The sequence below is a fragment of the Pantherophis guttatus genome, chromosome 12 (genome assembly GCF_059756535.1).
Source record: "Pantherophis guttatus breed Tessera chromosome 12, ASM5975653v1, whole genome shotgun sequence".
Lineage (NCBI taxonomy): Eukaryota > Metazoa > Chordata > Lepidosauria > Squamata > Colubridae > Pantherophis > Pantherophis guttatus.
Genome location: NC_142074.1, coordinates 6,936,864 through 6,961,293, shown reverse-complemented (window position 1 = coordinate 6,961,293; position 24,430 = coordinate 6,936,864). Strand labels below are relative to the sequence as shown.

Below are 24,430 nucleotides of genomic sequence, written 5' to 3'. Positions count from 1 at the left end.
GTCAAGACTTCAGTGCCATATAGTAGTCAAGCTATGGTTACTGATTCGGTGAATGTTCAGAATTACAAAGGTACTGAAGGAGGGGGACTTAGGACTGGTCTGTGAAGTCATAGTTGTCATTGCATGATCAGATGTCACCTGACTGAAGTCCGGACACTCGGATGCTCACCTCATGATTGCAGTATCATGGTGACACATAGCCACCTGCTCGCCATTTGCAACTTTCTATACCATCTTCTCACAAGCAAAGACAATGGGGAAGATAGCAAAGAAGATTCAAGTTGTTTCTGATGCCTCTCCTTCTGAGAATCCCAGTAGAAGATCCCCAGATCTTATACTGTTCCCTGCCCACCTGTGATCCACAGCACCTCCCTTCCATACATTCCCAAGGGAAGATATGAGGAAGGGAACATCTCCCGCAGGACTTCTGAAGATCAGGTGAAGCTGCCAGAGAACTTGTAAAAGGATAAAAAATGGGGAACATGTCCTGAGAATGAGGTCAAAGACATATGCACAAGAGAAAACAAATCCTGGAGGTGATAGGCAGATATGGGAAAATGTTGGGAACCTCTCCTCAGATTCCCTAAATCCATTTGAATCTTGTTCCCTGATCAGATTTCCAGGTTTATTCCACTTCCCTCTTGTAGCATGTTTACTTCTTTCTGGTTTGTGGGGATGAATAATACCAAACTGCCTCCTTTTGAGGATATCTCTAGAGGAGATGATGCAGCAAAGGCCAAACAATTGCCATATCCTACCTTGGTGATTATTTGCTTTAAGTAATGCCCATGAATTTGCAATATTCTGAGTCAATTTGGCCTGTGAGACTCTATAATTATCTGATGATTGCATGTTTCAAGTTATGTGCCGGCTCTTAACTGTCTGGCCTTCACAGAGTGTGTCATTCTCTGAGCAGTTAGGTCCATGATTAAATGTCTGTGGCTTGTTTGGCGATGACCTGTAGTTTTGAGCAAATAAATCCCAGCAAGTGTCTTGCGTGGTGCAGTCACACAAAGATAGTCTCCAAAGACTTGTGACAGGAAATTGAGCAAAACTTGTCACAAGTGAGGAAGTAGAGAAGCATCCCTACTTGGTCACCCTTGGCAACAGGAGCACCTAAACAATCCATAAATCCTGTTTGTTGGTATTATTTAGTACTAGGCAGAGAAATTCTCCAGCATTTTTTAAAAAAATTCCAAGTCTTATTAAAGAGGTGGGTTTCAGACATAAGCAAGATATTTTTTACAGAATAACAAGAGTTGGAATGGACCTTGGAGGTCTTCTAGTCCAACCCCTTGCTTAAACAGGAGACCTATACCATTCCAGACAAGTGGCTGTCCAGTTTCTTCTTAAAATCCTCCAGTGATGAAGCACCCACAACTTCTGAAGGCAACCCTTTCACTGGTTAATTGTTCTCACTGTCAGGTAGTTTCTCCTTAGTTCTAGGTTGCTTTTCTCTTTGATTAGTTTCCACCCATTGCTTTTTGTCCCACCTTCAGGTGCTTTGGACAATAAGTTGACTCCCTCTTCTCTGTGGCAGTCCCTCAAATATTGGAACACTACAATCATGCCTCCCCTAGTCCTTCTTTTCACTAGACTAGACATACCCAATTCCTGCAACAGTTCTTCATATGTTTTAGCTTCTAGGCCCCTAAACATCCCTGTTACTCTTTTCTGCACCTTTTCTAGACTAAAGTCTCAACACCTTTTTTTATATTGCGGTGACCAAAATTGGATGCAATATTCTTAAGTGTTTTTTTATACAAGTTCTCATTCACTGAGGAGAATTTGTCTTTGTTTTTTATTTTTCTCCAAAGGGGAAGAGAATTGCATGGAAATCACATGAATATAGTTAAATATTTATGGAGATTCTCAGTCATCCAGGTCATGGTTGTCCCCCAGCTCTGAAGAAGCTTCTTGGATGAGAAGCGAAATGTCTCAAAGAAAAACCAGTAAGTTGCCTCTTCAAAAAGCACCTTTGGGATACAAGTATAGTGTGGTATCCTTGCAGCAATGGAAGGATGTGTATAAAGGTCTTGTTTTTCATAATACATTTGTCTTTATCATCTGTTTTCTCACACTTATCTAGATGGAATTTTCAGCAGCACTGCTATTATTACAACTAAGAGGAATATCTACATTTAGACCTTTTGGAAAAATCTAACTTTATCCCATATATACAATATTGGGGAAAACTATCCATACAATAACTTACTATCACATTTGGTGGAGAACTTCCAAAGATCCTTTGAACCTTAAGAACTCAGCTCGACTCAGGAACCTTGCATTGCTTTTTTCTGATCAAGCCTAAATGTGAAGCTAAGAATAAACTCTAAAACTTATGATTCTTGTTTGGCTGTATTGTGAAAAAAATACAAATGGAGGATGTCAGGTTCTTTAGCTATTTTCACTAGCAGGAGAAGCCAAGCAGGAAATATTATACAGCCTAACTTGACATGTTATGTTAAGCTTGGTTGCTGAAGGATTTTTTCTCTCTGATAATTTCTTGTCCATGGATCATGCAAGGCATAAAAATGATCCCTGCATGAATTGCCCATCCACTTCATATGGCATGGAGAACATAGAGGAACACAGTGAGGACTAAGGGTAATTTTATAGCAGTCTTCCAATATTTAAGGGGCTGTCACAGAGAAGAGGGAGTTGACCTATTCTCCAAGACACTAGAGGGCAGGACAACAAGCAATGGATGGAAACTAATCAAGGAGAGAAGCAGCCTAGAACTAAGGAGAAATTTCCTGACGAACAATTAATCAGTGGAACAACTTGCCTCCAGAAGTTGTGGGTGCTCCATCACTGGAGGTTTTCAATAAGATATTGGACAGCCATTTGTCTGGAAATACTATAGGATCTCTGCTTGAACAGCATGTTGGACCAGAAAACTTACAACGTTCCTTCCAATCCTATTCTTCTATGTTCTATGTTGTCAGCCTTGTAGATGCTCATAATATAATGCTCATGAAGCCCCATTTTGGAATATTAGGATGACTGAAAACTCTAAACCCCTTTGTTGCATACTTTTTTCAGAGAAGGTGAATAACACTCTATTTGTATTTCAGACAGTATTACTTCATTATAAGATTTAAAATGAGAAGGGAAAACAGATTATGCCATTGTTGCAAGGTCGATAGATTTGTTGAGGATTGTCTATTCAGCCTTTCTTCTGATAGCAGTTAAACCACCAGTGTAGAAGAAATTAAGGACCTCTTTTTTGCTAACACTAAATTTAACTGCAGCTGCCCAACTGAATCATCCTGGTCTTTCTTGACAAAAGAGAACTGCAGATAGCCTTATCAGTACTGATTACAATCAGCCTTTTTAAGCCTGAATACGTGGAGCACATCTTTCCCCCTTGATTTTGTCTTTCACCCCACCCTCTTAATAACTCCCCCATGAAGAAAAATGAGTTTTAGATGATAAAATTCTGTAGTTTGGCCGTTCTTTAAATGCTATGAAGGTACTGTGCAAACCGAAATAGTAACGGTGGTAGAGTATTAGTCTGGAAGATCATGTTCCTATGTTCCTATGTCCTAGTTAAAGTGGGTGTGTGGGGTTATGGTTAGGGAACTGTGGAGATCTTAGTGTTCTTTGAGCTCAGTTGTTGCTTTTACAGATATTTCATTATCAAACTAGGTAACATCATTAGGACTGGCACTATTAATATTATTTAATTGGGCAATGAAACATCTTCAAGAAAATAACTAAGCTCTGAGAGCACCAAGGATCCCTAAATTCAATCCTGAGCTACACATATTCTCTTCTATTGGTTAAGAAAATGCTCCTCAACATGGGTCATCTCCAAGTTCAGTGGTCATACCTCCTATAATTCTATATTCTGATTAAACAAAACACGGAAGCTAGGAAAGTGATTAATTAATTTATTTACTGCTCATCTCCATCATAAAGCAACTCCCATCATGGTTTACCTCACTAGAGTTTGCTCATGGAAAATAATTGGAGAATGTATGCTACTCTGAAATCTTGGTGGAGAATAAAACTAATCCAGAGCCACAAAAATATTAGAGGACTGGAAGCTAAACCATATGATGAATGGTTGAAAGAACTGGGCATGTCTAGCCTAACAAAGAGAAGAACTAGGAGTGACATGACAGCAGTCTTCCAATATTTGAAGAACTGTCACAGAGAAGAGGAGTTTGACCTATTCTTCAAAGCATCTGAAGGCAAGACAAGATATAATGGATGGAAGATTGTTAAAGAGAGATCAACCTAGAACTAGGGAGAAATTTCCTGACAGTGGGAACAATTAATCAAGGGAACAGCTTGTCTCCAGAAGTTGTAGATGCTCTATCAAGGGAGGTTTCCAAGAAGAGACTGGACAGCTATTTGTCCAGCATAGTGTAGAGTCTCCTGCTTGAGCAAAGGTTGGACTAGAAGACCTCTAAGGTCTAAGGTCTTCTGATCCTATTATTTTATATTCTATGAACAAATACATGGAACATTTTAAAACATGGGCCAACCAACCACATTTGATTTAAATCAAGTCAATTTAAATCATGATTTAAATCACTAGTAAAAAGGCTTGATTTAAATCATAATTTTTAAAGAGCAACTGTCATTTCTGTCCCACAGCAGCTCCTCCTCTGGCCCTCTGTTGACTCACCGACACTCCCAATATTGCAGAATATACAGCCTCATGCTACATAACAGCTCCTTTTCATGCTGAATAAACTAAATTATTAATGTATCTTAAATAGAAAACTATCTTTAGATAGATTTTTATTCCATAAGCATTTTATTAAAATACATTTGATAAAAATCAAAAAATTCCAATTTTTAATATATTTTTTTAAAATCAATTTTTATCCATCCTGCAACCAACATATTTTTCACTAGTTTATGGAGATTCTCAGTCATCCAGGTCACGGTTATCCCAAAGGTGCTTTTTCAAAAGGCAACTGAACTTCTTTGTTTTTCCTTGAAGATGTTTCGCTTCTCATCCAAGAAGTTTCTTCAGTTCTGAAGAAGCTTCTTGGATGAGAAGCAGGGGTGAAATGCTCCCGGTTCGGACCGGATCAGGTGATCCGGTAGCGATTGTGGCAGGTGATTCAGAGAACCGATAGCGATGGTTGCACGAGGCTCCGCCTGGGTGTCGTTACTTCCTGCTTTTAAAAGGTAAAAAAAAGGCTCTGACAATCGCGTGCCACAGTTGTGATCGTCAGAGCCTTTTTTACCTTTTAAAAGCATTTTTACAACCTATTCGCCCAAATAGGTTGTAAAAAAATGCTTTAAAAAAAGTAAAAAAAAAAAAAGTTGGCCACGCCCACCCAGTCACATTACCCGCCCACCAAGCCATGCCCACAGAACCGGTAGTAACAGATTTTACATTTCACCACTGATGAGAAGCGAAATGTCTTCACGGAAAAACAAAGAAAGTCCAGTTGCCTCTTGAAAAAGCATCTTTGGAATTTTTATTAGTCTACTGGTTGAATGTTTTGCAGTGGAATTGCCTTTGTTTTCTTGCCAATATTTCCTCCTATTTTTTAACTTGGTGCTACTTACTGTATTTCTTATGATCTAGATAGGAGTGCTGCTCTAGCTGCAGAGGGATCAGCTGTCATATTTTATATTTGATTTTAGCTCTTATGATTAGTAAACCATTTTTGTCTTTCAGGTTGTTGTCATGGGTACAGTGTAGACTTTGCATGCTTACCGGTAGATATGTGGCTGTAAGGAAAAACAATAGTCTCTGACTCCAAGCCAAGCTTGAGTGAATTGTTAATGTGACAAACATCTGACTGAGTAAATTGGGAAAGATTAAGCATTGAAGGTTTTACTGCCTTGCTAAATATATCTTGAGGTAATAGGAATGCCAAATTTATTTGGGGTGGATTTTCACTTGGTCTAGCAGCTTTGAACTGCAAAATTCCAGATGATGTCTAGAGGCAAAGTATTCTGTAGAAGGCTAATTCTTTGCCCCTATTTAGGGAACACCTGAAATTTTGCAGTCTAGAAGTTGAGTGTGATGTTTTAGCAAATTCTGAAAGGTAGGATTGATTAGGGGGCTGGAGGCTAAAACATATAAAGAATGGTTGCAGGAACTGGCTATGTTTAGTCTAATGAAGAGAAGGACTAGGGGAGACATGATAGCAGTCTTCCAATATCTGAGGGGCTGCCACAAAGAAGAGGGGTTTTTCCAAAGCACCAGAAGGCAAGACAAGAAACAATGGATGCAAATTAATCAAGGAGAGAAGCAATCTAGAACTAAGAAGAAATTTCCTGACAATGAGAATAATTAACCAGTGAAACCATTTGCCTTCAGAAGTTGTGGGTGCTCCATCATGGGAGGCTCTTAAAAAGAGACAGCCATTTGCCCTTCTTCAGTAAGGGTTTGGACTAAAAGACCTTCAAGGGATGGGGATGCAATTGCAGTTATAAGTGTAAAAAATGGCAATCTCATTTTTTTCAGTGCTGTTATAACTTTGAATGGTCACTAAACAAACTGTTTTAAGTTGAGAACTACCTGTGCTTTCCAGTCACCTCTGTATCATCTAAATTCTTCCTCCTAACAATGAATATTCAATTTAGCTTTTATGGCCAGACTCACAGAGTGACTTAATTCTAAACTGCCTATTGTCCCTGTCACATTTTGACTTTGTTATTTTTCTTTTTTTGAATTCATAACTTTTGTTTGTCAAATAAAATTAAAATGAAAAATTAAATGAAAAATTTGTACCAACAAAACAGAAATGCCATGTTTACATAGTATGCACTCGTCAAACTAATGTATTATCATGCAGTGTGATGCTCAACTTCACACACTCAGCAAACTACCACATTTTAGCCTGGTGTAGCTTGTTGGAGTAACCCATATGCATTAGCTCATGGCTTTCCTTGTTAGTTTTGCCCCCATCAACATATTATGATCATAGATCTTTCTGCCTGCCTTTGGTACAAAGAATGGTGCTTTGTGTCATATTGGGTGCCTGAAACACAGCTGAGATCTCAAATAAAAATCTAGTGCTGAATTCAGGCTCTAGGAAACAATGACACCATCAGCTATTTGGGTCAAGACCCATTAATAGAAATCTTTGTAAAGGCTCCTATTACAAAAGTCTTCTGGGAGGGATAGTTTAGCAAACTGACTTTTGTTTACAAATGGATGGTGTGTGAGTAACCCATATCTTTGCTTTGCTCCCTGGAAGCCGCTAAAGCATTTCGTTGCCAGCCAGCCAAACATTTGATTGCATCATCAAAAGTCCATCCTTATTCCCTTGATGGGCCAAGATTTGCAGGCAGGAACGCGATCTGTACTGGAGAACATACAGTTGCTTTCAAGCCAAGGAAAAAACTGCCATCCTCAACATTTGGTTTATTTTTAAAGCTCCTGGCAGCTCCCTTAAGCAAAGAGAGACTTCTAGTCCAAGCCACAATGCCATGCTGTGCAGTGTGATGTCATGGCACAAATGATTCAAATTGTGATGGGTCTCAAGTCACATCAGGTGTGCACTGGAATTGAGGTCCCTTTGCCCCTGAGTTTGTCTGCCCGCACCTGTCAATTTCAAAGAGGCTGCAGAGGCTTCTTTTGATGCCCTCAGGCTGAGTGGCAGGCTGGGTTTTATTTAGGATAGAATAGAATACTTTATTGGCCAAGTGTGATTGGACACACAAGGAATTTGTCTTTGATGCATAAACTCTCAGGGTACATACAAACAACAAAGTAAAGTGATCATATAACAATAGGCGAAGGTGGTAGAAAAGATGAGAAGGTTAATGGTCTTAGATATAAGACAGTACTGTGGAATTAAATGTTCAGCAGAGTGATGGCACGGAGGAAAAAACTGTCTTTGTGCCTAGTTATTTTGGCATGCAATGCCCTGTAGTGGTGTCCTGAGGGGAGGGGTTGAAACAGTTTATGAGGATGTGAGAGGTCTGCAGATATTTTCTCAGCCCTCCCCCTAATCCGTGCAATTGTTCTTTTTGCAGTCCAGACTATCTGTTTGAATCAGTATCTGTCTTGTTTGGTTGCTGTACCAAAAGATACTAGCTAGCTAGGTAGATATTGATAGATATCAATAGATAGATAGGTAGATAGATAGGTAGATAGATAACAGACAGGCAGGCAGTACAAGACATGGTGTCCATTATCCTTCAAATATATCATAAATCAATCAATCTAATTATATCTATATCTATCTATCTATCTATCTATCTATCTATCTATCTATCTATCTATCTATCTATCTATCTATCATCTATCTACCTATGGTTTTTTAAATTCATTCTATCTATCTATCTATCTATCTATCTATCTATCTATCTATCTATCTATCTTTTAGCATTCATTCCAGTAAAAGACATTTGGAAGTTGGAAGTTACTGTCCTGCAAAGCAAAGCATCAGGTTTTATTTCCAATATTGCTCCTGGGCCCCCATGAATGAAGAGGTCTTGTTAGAAGAGAAAAAAATGATAGAGACCAAAGGAAATTAATTTAATAAAGACAATAAAAAAACCAGATAAGAACATTAAAAAATGTGAATTAAAAAGAAAAAAATTGAGGGCATATGTGTTTTTGTTTTTTGTCTTTTGTCAGAGGAAAAAAAATCCCCTTGGTATTTGTATTTTAGTCTTTTGAATAAAATTATATACACATGATAGATAGATAGATAGATAGATAGATAGATAGATAGATAGATAGATTAGAGAGATAGAGAGATAGAGAGATAGAGAGATAGAGATAGATAGAGATAGAGATAGAAAGAAAGAAAGAAAGAAAGAAAGAAAGAAAGAAAGAAAGAAAGAAAGAAATGAGACCCATAGCCTAGATCAGAGGACCAAGGCTGGCTGGGGAATTCTGGGAGTTAGAATAGAATAGAACTTGAAGGGACCTTGGAGGTCTTCTAGTCCAGCCCCTATTCAAGCAGGAGAACCAATACCATTTCAGATAAGTGACTATCCAGTCTCTTAAAAACATCCAATGATGAAGCACCCATGATTTCTGAAGGCAAGCTATTCCATTGGTTAGTTGTCCTCACTGTTAAGAAGTTTCTCCTTGATTCCAGGAAATAGTTTTCAACCATTCTTTCTTGTCCTGCCCTCTGGTGCTTTGGAGAATAATTTGACCCCCCCTTTTCTTTCTGGCAGCCCCTGGAATATTGGAATACTGCTATCATGTTGCCCCTAACTCTTCTTTTCTTTAGACTAGCCAAACCCAAATCCTGGAGCCATTCTTCATATGTTTTAATCTCCAGGCCTATGATCATCTTAGTTGCTCCTCTTTGAACTTTTTCTAAGGTCTCAACATCGTTTTTGTAGTATGGTGACCAAAATCGGTTGCAGTATTCCAGGTGTGGTCTTACTAGGGTTTTATAAAACGCTACTAATACTTCACATGATCTTGATTCTATGCCTCTGTTTATACAACCCAGGTTTGCATTCACTTTTTTGGCCGCCGCCGCACACTGCTGGCTCATATTCAAGTGATCGTCCACTAGGACTCCAAGGTCCCTCTCACAGTTACTGTTTTTGAGCCAGGTCTTGCCTAATCTGTACTTATACCTTTGATTTTTCCTGCCTAAATGTAAAACTTCGCTTTTCTCCACTTTGAAATTCATTTTGTTGGATAGGGCCCATTGTTCAAGTTTGTCAAGATTTTTTTGGATCCTGAGTTTGTCTTCAGGGGTGTTGGCTATTCTGCCAGTTTAGTGTCATCTGCAAATTTGTTGAGTTCCCCTTCTATTCACTCATCTAAGTCATTTATGAAGATATTGAAGAGTAAAAAGAGTTGAAGGCCACAGGTATTAAAGTTGCTGAAGTTGGACACCTGTGATCTATATCTTTGGAGGCATACCCATCTGCCCAAGAACATCTGAATAGATTAGAGGCTGGTGGGAAATATTCTCTCCAGTTTACTTCCTGGATCACAGCTCTGTTGTATCTGACTTCACCTAACCGAGCAGCAATTTTGTGAGAGCACTTATAGGTTGATCTTAACATTTCAGGATTACTCATCAACCCAGATTGGGACCATTGAAATATACCTGATCCTGCAAGAAGACCTCACATAATCTGGAAGTCTTGAAGCAGTTTTGTGAAAGATATGGCCCATAGTGCTTGAAGAGCTTTCATGGGAAAAGAATTCAGAGAATTGAAGTTCAGAAGCATCTGAGAGGAAATGGTTGCCCCAGTCCATGTCTTAACATCTGGTCATCTAATATCTAGTATCACTGATGGATTCCCCTCCCGTTTCTTTGTGGGAAACAGGCAATAGAACAGATAAACACAACAGATTCCAACCCTGTTATTCTGTGTTTTATTCCTGGCCTTCAAAGCATGATTTTTCTGCATATCAGTTATCCAAAATGAATAGTGGCAAATATCACAAACTGGTCAAATGGTTGTGCTTCCATCTGATCTATCTACAATCCACAACATCAGGAATATCATTAGCAAGTTTCATCTGAAGTATTTCCCTTCCATGCTTGGTAGCCCCATGAATTTAGTCCATCAACTTATCAGACAGCATCCCCAAAAGATGCTCCTTGTGGAAGGGAGGTCTTCTCTTTAATTATCCAGATTCTCCTCCAGATAAAAAGCTTGCTATTTACTTCATACGTGAATCTGAGACCATTATGGAGACAAGCACATTTCTTAACTACAACTGCTGTTCTTTGAATCCCCATCTCCTACCTCTTTTGGTTTAAGTGACTTCTTTGTTCATTCAGATCTACTTTGTTATACACCATATGGGGAAGAAGGATTCAACACTCATTTGAAACATTTCTCCAAACTGCAGAAAGTTCTGAATGGAGTTGTTGAGTTGCGTGCCTACACCTATATGAATTCACCTCAAAGAATTGCATGAATATAAATGACTAGTTCTTATTAGTAGTCTTGATTTGGGCACTTTGCTTCAATAAACTCCCTTGTCTCTTTATTCCCACCTGTTGGTTGATTAGCTCCAGACTTTCAAATTACCTCAGCCCTTGGTTTAATTAAAATCCAGTTGAGATTCATTTAACTTATTTGTGAAAGGGCTTCGCTGCAAGCCAGCAGTTGTGATGTCTGGGTCAGTGGCACACTGCAAAGAAGTAGGAACCTTATGTTGTGGAGGAAAAAAAGACTGAGGATAGGAATCCAGCAAGATTGTTATGTAGTAACCCAACCAGGGTTACTTCAACCAGGGAAAATACTCTGAAGATCCAGCTTCTGTGAGGTGTTCTCTGGCCAATGCCAAACAGTTGAATTTCCCATAATGCCCCCATGCTGCTGTGGGGCAGTTTGAGAAATTAGGATGGCAGCTGATGCAGCTTTGTGGTACCTTAGAACTTTTGTCCCTTGCTTTAAGCTACTTGTAGTCCAAGATATCTAACTAAGAGTTTGTAATAGCTACTACAATAGTTGGATTGTTAGTAACACAACCATAAGCCTATCTGGAAGGACATAACAGAATATCAGAACAACAAAAGATGGAAGGACCTTGGAGTTCTCCTAGTCCAGCCCCCTACTCAAGCAGAAGAACCTATACCCGTGATGGCAAAGTGGCATGCAGCACATGCCTCCCACTGGCCAGCTAGTCTTTGGGTCTCTGCCGTGCATATGCAGGACGAGTGTGGAGAGTCTGAGTGTGCATGCGTGGCAGTTGGGGCGCATGCAGGAGATGCACACATGCGCAGGGGTCAGGGCATGTGCAGGGGCTGCACGTGGAGGCATGGGGGGGCGGGGCGTATGTGCGGGGGCCGCACACACATTGCATTTTGGGGATTTGGGCATGCACACATGCGCATTTGTGCACATGTGCGCGTACTTTGGGCACTCGGTCCGGAAAAGGTTAACCATCACTGCCCTATACCATTTCAGACAAATGGCTATCCAATCTCTTTTTAAAAGCATCCAGTGATGGAGCAGTCACAACTTCTGAAGGCAAACCATTTCATCAAGCTGGCCTGGCCTAAATCTTCTCCTCTTTTAAATTTAAATTTTAAATACAAATTTTAATCTGTTTAATTATGGGGTATTTTAAAATTCAGCCAAATTATTTAATTCGTTTTAATCTATTTTAAATTTTGTATCTCTGTGTTTTATCTTCTGGCTGTTCACCGCCCCGAGTCCTTCGGGAGAAGGGCGGTATAGAAATGTAATAAAATAAAATAAAATAAAATAAATAAAATTCTATTGGTTAATAATAACAATTTCTCCTTAGTTCTGGGTTGGTTTTCTCCTTGATTAATCTCAATCCATTGCTTCTTGCCTTGCCTTCAGATGCTTTGGGAAATAGGTTGACCCCCCCCTCTCTTCCTTGTAGCAGACCCTCAAATATTGAAACATTGCTATTATGTCACCCCTAGTCCTTTTCACAAGACATACCCAATCATTACTCTAACATTTCTGGTTTGTTTCAGCTTTCTTGTTTTTCCTAACCAACCCTCATTCACTTCTCTCTTCTCCTTTCCTCCCTTTCTTTGCTTGCCAGGAAGCTGTGAGAATTGCTGAAGATGTCTGAAAGCCTGGATACTGAAGAAAAACCTCCTGCGCCTCCTTTGAGAATGAACAGTAACAATCGTGATTCTTCGGCCCTGAACCACAGTTCCAAACCGCTTCCCATGGCACCTGAAGAGAAGAACCGGAAAGCTCGCCTGCGCTCCATCTTCCCTGGAGGAGATAAAAGTAACGTATCAGCCTAGCAAAAGACTCCTGGCCTCTTCTTTCCTCATGCTTGTTTTTCTGCAGGGTGGTCCGGGGAGGGCAAAATGGTCAAGATAGCAGCTGCCACTGTGTCTTTGAAACTGTGCCTCATTTTTACCTGTGCCATTCATGTGTTGCATGTTAAAAGGGACAGGAGTTTGATTCTGTAGATGCAATGGCCATCTTCATTTTTGTGACTCCCCCCAACATCTGGCTAGACTCATAAAAATTACTTTAACCATGCTCTGCTTATTTTAATTGCTTTGAATATATAATAAATACAATTTAGTATATAGCAAACCATTTGAAGCAGGGGTGGGCAATTATTTTTCCTCAGGGGCCACAGGAACTGGGACTATTCCGGTTGACCTCAAGCAAATCAGACAGGGACAGGCCAAGGGCAAACAGCTTCATAAATCATACTTAGCTATTTTTTGCTGAACCAACCTTTATGGAATAAGCCACAGTTTGATAAGTTGAGACCCCTTCTGGGCCATGAACCAATGCTGAGAAACTGCTCAAACTATATAACTGAGTGAGTTGCTTATGAATCAAGAAATTTAATTGGACTATCAGTTCATGCCAGAATTATCTATTTTGATTGGCACAAGTTTTTCTGGAGCTGGATCTCTCAATCACCTGCTTCTTCCAGTGAATGTAGGCTTCTCCTTCTCCTTCTCTTCATCTTTCTCCTCATCTTCCTCTTTCTCCTCTTCTTCCTCCTCCTTCCTCCTTCCCCATGTCACAACTTGGCAGAGGATGTGCATCCACATTCTCAGCATTTGGAAAGTTCCTTAAAAGTGCATCAGTTGGAGCATCAGCACTTTTCAGTTACTTATTTTGAACTCCAGGATGAGGTACATGTCATATGGAATCCCAAAATAATCTCTCTCTCTGTCTTGGTAGGCAGTTTAATTGAGTGACGTTTTGGTGTTTAAGCAGTCTGATCTTGCTATGTCTTCCCATTATAATTCCTTTCCTCTTAAGTGCAGGATGTGATGTTGGCTAAAAAAATAATTTAAAAAATTGCCATTCCTTAGACAGAGAGGTTAAATATAGACTTTCCATCTTTAATTCTTGGGTTAAATGAATTTTTCAATGAAGACATTACTTATGCAGCCCTATTAAGATGAGACTTTTAAATTGATCTATGCTGACTTTCCTTGCTGGCATCTCAACCTTTGTGGGACCTTGGGATATCTATAAAGAGAAACAATAGCCAGTTTCTTCTGAGATATTTTAAAATAAAAATTTCTCCATATTTTTTTCATAGGGTCATATGAAACTCCAAAACATAATTTCTGTCACCATGTTTAAGTGCTATTTTGATTTCCCTGTGGATGCTCCTGCACAGAACATGGGGCTCGTAAAGAGGAACCAAATCTCTTGTAAAGACAGCTCCAGTCACTTGGGATTAAGCCAATATTTTATGCATAATCTTTGAAGATTAAATTATAGCACCTGGCTTCACACACAATGCCATAATTGATGGTTTTCATATCAGGATTATAAGCAAACTATGGTTTAATGTCATGTGTGATCCAGGTTCTGAGAAAACTCATTGAGATGGTGCTGTTAGGGTGGTATTTCCATTCAGGGATCCTTGGTGTTCTCTGAGCTTAGTTATTTTCTTGAAGATGTTTCATTACCTAAACTAGATAACATCATCAGTGCTACAAGGAGAGCAAACCTCATTCCCTTCTAGCACTGATGATGTTACCTTGTTTGGGTAATGAAACATCTGCAAGAAAACAACCAAGCTCAGAGAGCACCAAGGACCCCTGATTTCAAGCCTCAGCTACAAATATTTATTGGTATTTCCATTCAGTTAAGCAGGAAAGCAGAAAATGCTTCAGAATCTGATAAATGCATAAAGCTCTTTAGGTTATATTGCCGAGGATCCTTTCGAATCCAATTTTATTTTATTCTTCCTGCCCTTCTATTTCTTGCTTTGAATAAACCAGACAGGAAAATCGATGAACAAATGACTACACAGAAATAAATGGCTGTTAACATTTTGCCCCTAGCCAATAAGAAGAAAGAAAAGGAACGTCCTGAAATTTCTCTCCCTTCAGACTTCGAGCACACAATCCATGTTGGCTTTGATGCCGTCACTGGGGAATTCACAGTAAGTCTTCTCTTCCTTGTCTGCCTACTTTCTACACCCTTTCCTTTCCCAGTCATTAGTCCTGTACCGGTACAGGTAGTCATTGACTTACAACACTTCATTTAGTGACCATTCAAAGTTATCATGACACTGAAAAAAGGACATGACCGTTTTTCACACTTATGACCATTGCAGCATCCCTATGGTCACATAATCAAAAGTCAGCCGCTTGGCAATTGGCATGTATTAATGATGGTTGCAGTGTCCCGGGATCATGTGATCCCCTTTTGTGACCTTCTGACAAGCAAAGTCAATGGAGGAAGCCAGATTCAGTTAACAACCATGTTACTAACTTAACAACTGCAGTGATTCACTTAACAAATATGGCAAGAAAGGTCATACAATGGGGGAAAACTCACTTAACAAGTGTTTCACTTAGCAACAGAAACGTTGGGCTCAATTGTGGCCATAAGTCAAAGACTACCTGTATTTCTTGAATGCAGAAATGGATGTGAGAATAGAGGTAGTGCTAACCACCTGCTTGGTATTAATTAGAACAGGTACACACATGGGGTCATATGCCATAGATATGTTCAATGCACACTGAGTCTGCCTTTCAGATAACAGCTACACATGACTTCATCATGAACCATAATGGAGAACAATGTAGCAAGAGCCTGGTGGCTCAGCAGACTAAAAGCATTGTGACCAGCTGTCTGCAATTACTGTAAATTCGAATTTCACCAGGCTCAAGGTTGACCAGCCTTCCATCCTTTCTAAGGTAGATAAAATGAGGACCCAGTTTGTGGGGGCAATAAGCTGACTTTGTATAAATATACAAAAGTATGAAGGCTATTGCTTAACGCATTGTAAGCCGCCCTGAGTCTCCGGAGAAGGGCGGCATATAAATCAATTTTTTTTAAAAAAATGTCAAAACCTATCTAGGCATATGGATCTGAAGACTTTATAAGGTGTTTCCCTCCCCAAAGGAGGGAAGATTATGAGCTATGAATATGATCCAGCTCATAGGATACCTGAGGAACTTACACTTTATATTGAACATCAAACCGTGCCCATCCAGATATCACTTGACCTACATGTCAAATATTGACAAGGGAACAAGTCCAAATGAAGAGAGAGACTGGGAGTTATGGTTTTCTGGCATGTGGTCATAACATATAGCCATTGCTGAATTTGTTATTGTTTAGGCCAGTGTTTCAACCTTGGCTATTTTAAGATGGGTGGACTTCAACTCCCAGGATTCCCCACCAGCCACACTGTTTTCTTTTAGTGTGGGTTTTTTTCAGTACTCCTGGATATCTAAGGAACTCCTGATGTCTCCCATCTGCATCCCATCCAAGCCTGAAGCTGCTAATATTAAAGCAAATGATCATAAGTAGAGGGCTACCTGTATATGTGGCCAAAGGTGGCATTCAGCAGGTTCTGACCAGTTCTGGAGAAACGGTAGCAGAAATTTTGAGTACCGTATTTTTCGGAGTATAAGACGCATCTTCTCCCCCCAAAAGGGGGTGAAAATTTAGGTGCATCTTATACACCGAATGTAGCCCTGCCCACCCACTGGCCCCCACCCTTTGGCCTCTGCCTCACAGCAGTTACCTCCTTGCAAGCAAACAGCAAGAAAAAAACAGCTCCTTTCAGCTTCAGCACAGCCTAATTAGCACCAGTTGATTGGATCAGCCTCCTGACTCTCAGCTGATTTGCTCTCAGCTGTTTTGCGCAGGGCTCTGCTGCTTGCTGCAAAGAGGTAAATGGCTAGAGCAGATTTTTTTTTTCCTTGTGCTAATCAAGCTATGCTGAAAAAGAAAATGAAAGTAAAGCAGGCTGTTTGCTGTTTGCTGCAATGAAGCAAAATTGCTCAGAGGCAGAGGGAGATTTCTTTTTCTTCTTTTTCTCACCAAAAAAGGTAGGTGTGTCTTATACTCCGGTGCGTCTTATACTCTGAAAAATACAGTAGTTCGGAGAACCGGTAAATACCACCTCTGACTGGCCCTGTCCCCATCTATTCTCTGCCTCCTGAGTCCCAGCTGATCAGGAGGAAATGGGGATTTTGCAGTAACCTTCCCCTGGAGTGGGGTGGGAATGGAGATTTTACTGTATCCTTCCCCTGCCATGTCCACCAAGCCATGCCACGCCCACAGAACTGGTAGTAAAATTTTTTGAATCCCACCACTGATATGGCCCAAATCTGAAGTACACATCTTTAGACTTAGGTAGAGATTATCACAACCAGCTGTTCTTGTACAGAACGTTCTCTGTTCACACACAGAATTTTGTACATCCTGAGTTACTTTCTTGCTGCTGGCTTAACCAATCATGTTTCCCCTTACTGTGGGGCATAGTTATTTGCATCCTGCCTTTATTATTTGTTCAAGTAACTCAAGACAGCAAACATATCCACCACCCCTTCCTCCTCCTATTTTCCCCACAACAATAACTCTGTGAGGTAAATTGGGCTGAGAGGGAGGAATTGGCCCAAAGTCACCCAACCAGCTTTCATGGTTAAAGAGAGACTAGAACTCAAGGTCTCCCAATTTTTAGCCTGGTTCCTTAATCGCTAGGCCAGACTGTCTCTTTGACTTCCCTTATTTGATTCATTCCCAAGGAAAGACATTAGGCTGTTCAAGCTGGGAAGAGTCGGTGGAAGAATGTGTCACAGAAAATAAATCAGCCATATCGTCTTGTTGGTTTGCAATTTTTTTCTCCATTGAAGACTCGAGAAATCCATTTTGAAGCAGCCTCTTCTACATTAAGTGACAGAAGTCTTAATGTCTGATGACGGACAGATCAGGGATTCCATGCACATCTGGAATACCACACATTATCCTTCCTTGCACGACTGGGAAACAAATTAAATGATTTCTCAAGACAAAAGAGTTTAAGAAACAGGAGGCGGGAGCCTTTTACAATGCCCTGGAAGGGAGATATTTAAAAGGGGGTTTCAGTGAAAAATTCAATTTTGGAGAGAATAATTCTGAAAAGAACTGGTTGTTCTATCAGGAACTGTTGATTAACAGAATTGCCTGTAAATCATTAAGATCATTAAAAAGAGAGCCAATCTAGAATTAAGAAAAACATTCCTGACAGTGAGAACGATTAATCAGTGGAATGGCTTGTCTCTAGAAGGTTGCGCATGCTCTTATCAGTGGAGGTTTTGAAGAAGATAGGAAGCCATTTTTCTGAGATGGTATAAGGTCTCCTGTCTTGAGCAGGGGGTTGAACTAGATGACCTCTGAGATCCCTTCCAGCCCTAGGAGTCTATGATTCTAAGATTATTGTTTATAGGGGCCAATTTCTACAGCAAGGAAGGGATTACTGGGGTATCCTTAAAATCACCAGATAATTTATTCTTTTATGAGCCCAGAGCTCCTACTTCCATAATCCCATAATTGTTTCTAGAAATTAGATATTGCTGGATTACCTTGCAAGTTTATTGATTAAGCAAGTTCCAAATTCAGTGTTGAGTATTTTAAATCAAGACCACGTTATGACTTTAGCACATTTCTTTTGATGGGAACCTCTCTCCATTAAAAAAATATTAATCAAATTTATATAGACATTTATAACACTGAAGGCAACCATGGTTCAGCGCATAACAATAGATTTTTAAAACAGCAAATACAAATATAAAAGACTGTAATGAAAATTACCCTGTAAACCCAAAATACAATCAAAGTGAAGGTGTAGGAGAAGAGTAGGAGGAGCTGGGAGGCAGAGTGAAGTGTGTCATCAGCTTAGAATCATTACGTTGCCATAAATGGTCCATGTCCAACCACTCTTGAGTTTTATTGAATCTTTTCTGGTGCCAATTTAGTAGTGAACTTTAGTTGTTTGGATTCCTGTGTATAGGCTGGAGCAATAAATCTTCTGAACGGCATATAACCAAGTCTCTGAATCCATGGGAGACTCAGGCCTGGTCACACAACCACTTCTTGAAGGCCTTTTGGAATATCAAAATCAATCTAATTTTGGGGGGAAAGAATATTCTGGTCACAATTTTTTAAAATTTGTTTTATTATATAAAATACAAAGAAAAAAAAAAGATAAAAATAGGGAATTATAAGGGAAGGTAAAAGAGTGGGGAAAAGAGGGTGTGAGATACAAGGGGAAAAAAAGGCATTGACTTCTGACTCTTCTTAGCACAGTACAAGATAAAAACATTCCAACCTCAACTTTTTGCTTTTACACATTAGTGTGTGTGTGTGTGTGTGTGTGTGTATGTGTGTCTGTATACTGTATGTTTATACATTATATATTCATAACTAGCCTTTTCTATAATGACAAATTTTTCTGATCAACAAAACTGAAGTCAAAGTTACATTTTTTTTTTCATCACAAGCACAAAATCCAGAAGTGATATCCAAATGAGAATATATTTTCCTCTTTAAATAAAATAAACAATTTAACCATTCCTGCTTTATCTTCCTTGCTGTGGAAATAGTATGTATTTCTGTTTGTACCTAATAATCTTTGTGAACTGTCACCATTTTTATTAACAAGATTCATTGTATTCTTTCAAATTCTTTGACCTTACTGAAGAAAAAAAACACTTTTCACCTTTTTTTAAAGTACTAAACTTTTTAAAAACACTTCTTTTTAAGTCAAAATTTTCTAATGCATCCTTTTCTTACCATACAAATTTTAAACTTCAGTATTACATTTAGATCCTTCCTTCCAAACTACCCTTATAGAATTTTTTTTCTTTTATAAACAACCTTTTTAACACACATTTTTCTTTAAACTGGAACATCATTTTCTTTAACTTTCTCTTAATATAGGTACTCTCAAATACATTTTCAATAATATATATAAATATTACATTTTCAAATTTTGGATTAAACTTTTCTTTCAGTTACACATATCAAACAAAGAAAAATCCATCTTAATTCCAGTTAACTCATTGAGTTTAAGTCACAGCTTATCTTAATGGAGTAAAAAAAAAATTCTCCTTTGGAAGTTTTACCATTGGGTTATAGGCCTTTCTTTTTATCACAAAATCCTCAACCTTGTTAATGTTCTTAAAGAAAAAGTCCCAAATTTGTCTTTTTTCTCAACGCTCTTCTTTCAATTGTGTTGAGAGGTATATATTTAAACCATATTAGTGAAAGTTAATATCAGGTTCTTCCAAAACTCCTCTACATTTTCAGCTACTTATGAAGTTGCCTCAGTAGTTTGGTAACATTCTCCACATGTTTGCATCTCAAAAGTAATTTGAGAGGATTTTTTATCATCTTTGGAGCACAGCTGGTCAACAAATTAGTGGATTTAATTTAGAGACCTTTCAAATATATCTCTAATACTTTTGGGGGGAAGGATATTCTATAAAACTGGCATCATAGCTGAGAAAGCACATCTCCTGTGACCCACCAAAGTAGCTCATGGCCAATGGTAGCCACAGCAGACTCCCCTTGCAAGATCCGATGGAGCAGGCTGATATAATATTAAAAGAGATTAACACTACTATTAAAAATAGTACTATTAAAATTACTTCGTATGCTTTTCAATATTTTCATTGAAGACAATATATATATATATAGCAACTTGAAAGCTTTGCTTTAATTAATTAGGGCATCTTTCGGAAACTTGACTATATATATATATATATATAATTTTGTAATAATAATTAGTTCCTATCAATTGGCTTGGATGCCTGTTGCATATCTCCAAAGTCACTAAATTTTAGCATTCACAATGGACGATACATTACATATATTTGATGATGTTTCCATATTGTATGTGTCTTGTCTGCTTTTATTAAAAGGCATGAAAATAAATAAATAACTTCATTTTTATTCCTTCTGATTCTTTTTTAAAATTAAAACATTTTTGTGGGTCTGACCAAGGCACTGTGATCATTGTGCTAAATGAGTTTTTCTGTAGGACTGATCTGATTTTTTAAAAAACTAATGATAAGTTTATTGCAGCAAGGATTCTTCTGCTAAGGACTTTTGGCAAAAAATATTTTTCCTGCATTTCATATTCTTTCTCTTAAGTGGAGGTGGATGGGAGTGGGGGATATTCTAAATCTGTGCAAATGCTTCTCCTTCATTTCAGAGGATAGCCATCATTCTGTCTGTGTTAAGCATCATGAGTTGTGTGCAATGTGCTCAGGGATTTTTTGTTTCTTTTCTTTCTTTCTTTCTTTCTTTTTGACACTCAGGCCCAATCACTGTCCTGGCTGAATTGCTTGCATTGTTCATAGCTACATTCAAAAATCATAACTGAGGACACTTGCTCTGAAGTTTGGCTTTCAATCATGAACATCAGGTGGCATGAGGTTGCTTGTGATTGTGCATGTCCCATTGCCATTTCATTGTTGCTTGGCACCACTGTGAACAACAAAAATCAGGACACAAAACACTGAACAAATTGATGAAAGATGAATAGGGGAAACAACTTTCTCCAGTGTTGAGCTCTATATTGTTGCCATAATATTGTTGCCTTGACATAAAAGGGAGAACCTGGATTTTAAGAAGAAGTTATGTCTAGAATAAAAGATCAGAGAATGAAACAGTATAATTTGGTGTTAATATGGGCAAGCATTGTAAGAGAAGAGGCATATCCTGGGGACAGAGTCAAGAGAGAACTAAGCCTGGAATCGTTACATGTCCATAAACGCTCCAAGTCCAACCCCTCTTGAATTCCATTTACTCTTATCTGTCTTATCTAACTCTTATTTAACTCAATTTAGTGCTGACTGTCAGTTGACTAGATTCTTGAGTATAAGTGTGAGCAATAAATCAGCTTAATTGGAATTTAATGTGTAGTCCTGATTCTTTGTGACTGGATTTGGTATTCTGAATGACCACAATGAGCAGATAAGAGTTTTCTGTATTCATAGTGATGGTCCAGCTTTGGTAGCCTTGAAGTATTCAAACATCTGTCTTATATGTAGAAGAACCCAGATTCAGTACTGAAGTGGAAAACAGCAATCTTGAACTAAAGCAATGATGTCATAGCTTCCTGGACTATGGAAGGCAAAAATTTAGTGCTGGTGGGCACTTTCTGAAAGTTTAGAACACACGGGGCTCTTGCTAAATGGACTTCATGGGCACCATGAGAAGACACTTGCATGGCTTAATATATCCATCATCCAGGTCATGCTTTTCCAAAAGGTAACTGGACTTTCTTGTTTTTTTTCCTTGAAGAACTGAAGTTTGGAACAGAACTGAACTGAAGTTTGCTTGCAGAAGTGAAGAAGCTTCTTGGATGAGAAGTGAGACATTTTCAAGGAAAAAAACCAAGAAAGTCACCTTTGGGAATTTCATGGCTGATTCTTTCCTCAATTTCTCCTGCTGCCCCCTATTTTTTGCTTACTAAGAATGCCCAAATAAGGCTCATAAGCATTCTAAATAAAGATGCTTTTACAGGCTGGTTCCTTTCCTTTCGGAATTAATTAATTCATATTTCATATTTCTAAACTGCCCATCTCCCTCAAAGAGGGGCTAAGAATGCCAGGTTCTCTTTTTTAAAAAGTACTAAATGAATTTTTAAAAACCAGGCAGTGCTGATTTTAAGCACTAGGGGAAGTGACACGTTGGCATCAAATTATATACTTTATTTAATGTAAATTTAAATTAATTCTGATTGAAGGAGTAAAAAGAAAGAGTCTCATCCGTTCAACCCCAATCCCTCCTGTTTTTGTAAATCAAGCCATCCATAGGGCTACTTAAATGAATGACCCTTTAGTCAGCCTCAAACCAGAAATGAAATTAGCCAGAGCCCCACAGTTCTTTCCAAGCGAGAAAATTATGCTTCCAACTTTGGGCTGTGATATTTTTTCTCTATTTTTTTTTCAAAATGTTCTCCCATCCCCAGTAACTTGTGAATGACCCCTTGTGTTTGTTACTTCCCTCAATTAGATAGGAAACATATTGATCCACTGGGTTCCATCTCTTTCCCACCTTCTGATTTCCCCCCCACCTTCTGTTTTAACTTTCTTTTCTTTCTTTATTTACATCCATTGCAGCCAGCTCTCTGTGGCTCACAGATGTATACAGGGAAACTCTCTGAGGTGCGTCACAGGCCCAAAATAAGTGGCTTCTTTGAGATGTTTTAGTGCTGCAATCGCAGGCTTCATGTGTGTGCAGTAGAGTTTGTTGTTTGCTTTCCTCCTCACTCTCCCATCACGGACTGCCCTTCCCACCAAGCACCATCTCATCTCTCATTTTTGCAGAAAAACCTCTTAGAACAGAAATAATCGAACCCTAAACTGAATCCGGCAATGAAGAAAATGGGGCTGTGGGTTGCAAAATGTCATTGAGGGCTAGTGAGACAAACCAAGGGGGTGGCAGTGGCAGAAACAAGAGAATGGCAGTTACAACAACCTACTGCTGGTGTCTTCATCACTGACATAGAAAGCAGAAAGAAATGGTTGTTGTCAGAGGGGAGGAAATTATACTGGATGTTTTTAAACACTTCTTAAACCCCCTGAAAGAAGCTCATCAAAGAGAAATCCAACCTAGAAGTAAGGAGAAATTTCCTGACAGTGAAAACGATTAATTGGTGGAATAGCTTGCCTCCTGGGGTTGTGGATCACTGAAGGTTTTCAAAAATAGATGGAACAACCATTTGCACAGTATGGTCTAAGGTCTCTTATTTTGAGTAGCCCAATGATTCTATGATAGACTGCTTTTGGGGGGGGGCGGGGGAGCCTCTAATGTTGGTGGGCACAGCATGAGCTGCAGCGTGCAATGAACAAGTAAGATGTGATGTGTCCCCTTTCACATCTAGGATATGGTCCCCGAAGTCCAAGCCAGGAGGTGCTTCCTACCCCAGCATGTACAGGTGAAACTCGAAAAATTAGAATATCGTGCAAAAGTTCATTTATTTCAGTAATGCAACTTAAAAGGTGAAACTAATATATGAGATAGACTCATTACATGCAAAGCGAGATAGTTCAAGCCTTGATTTGTCATACTTTTGATGATTATGGCTTACAGCTCATGAAAACCCCAAATTCACAATCTCAGAATATTGTGAAAAGGTTCAATATTCTAGGCTCAAAGTGTCCCACTCTAATCAGCTAATTAAGCCATAACACCTGCAAAGGGTTCCTGAGCCTTTAAATGGTCTCTCAGTCTGGTTCAGTAGGAATCACAATCATGGGAAAGACTGCTGACCTGACAGTTGTGCAGAAAACCATCATTGACACCCTCCATAAGGAGGGAAAGCCTTAAAAGGTAATTGCAAAAGAAGCTGGATGTTCCCAAAGTGCTGTATCAAAGCACATTAATAGAAAGTTATGTGGAAGGGGAAAGTGTGGAAGAAAAAGGTGCACAAGCAGCAGGGATGACCGCAGCCTGGAGAGGATTGTCAGGAAAACGCCATTCAAAAATGTTGGGGACTGTCACAAGGAGAGGACTGAGGCTGGAGTCAGTACATCAAGAGCCACAACACACAGATGGATCCTGGACATGGGCTTCAAATGTCGTATTCCTCTTGTCAAGCCACTCCTGAACAACAAACAACATCAGAAGCGTCTTACCTGGGCTAAAGAAAAGAAGAACTGGTCTGTTGCTCAGTGGTCTAAAGTCCTCTTTTCTGATGAGAGCAACTTTTGCATCTCATTTGGAAACCAAGGACCCAGAATCTGGAGGAAGAATGGAGAGGCATACACTGCAAGATGCTTGAAGTCCAGTGTGA

At 39.1% G+C, this 24,430-nt stretch overlaps 1 protein-coding gene across 3 annotated transcripts in view; it reads left to right on the top strand.

Moving 5' to 3' along the window:
• Nucleotides 1–24,430, top strand: part of PAK3 (p21 (RAC1) activated kinase 3) — a 115,611-nt gene that overhangs the window by 47,663 nt on the left and 43,518 nt on the right. Inside the window, exons 2-4 of one of the 3 annotated variants that reach the window (XM_087877560.1) lie at nt 1,818–1,952; nt 12,449–12,642; nt 14,688–14,788. In XM_087877560.1, the coding sequence (XP_087733686.1) occupies nt 12,471–12,642; nt 14,688–14,788 (273 nt within the window). In that variant the 5' untranslated portion in view covers nt 1,818–1,952; nt 12,449–12,470. Of the gene's footprint in view, nt 1–1,817; nt 1,953–12,448; nt 12,643–14,687; nt 14,789–22,767; nt 22,800–24,430 lie in introns of those variants that run through there. The other 2 variants (XM_034435056.3, XM_087877561.1) reach the window with 2 other exon arrangements.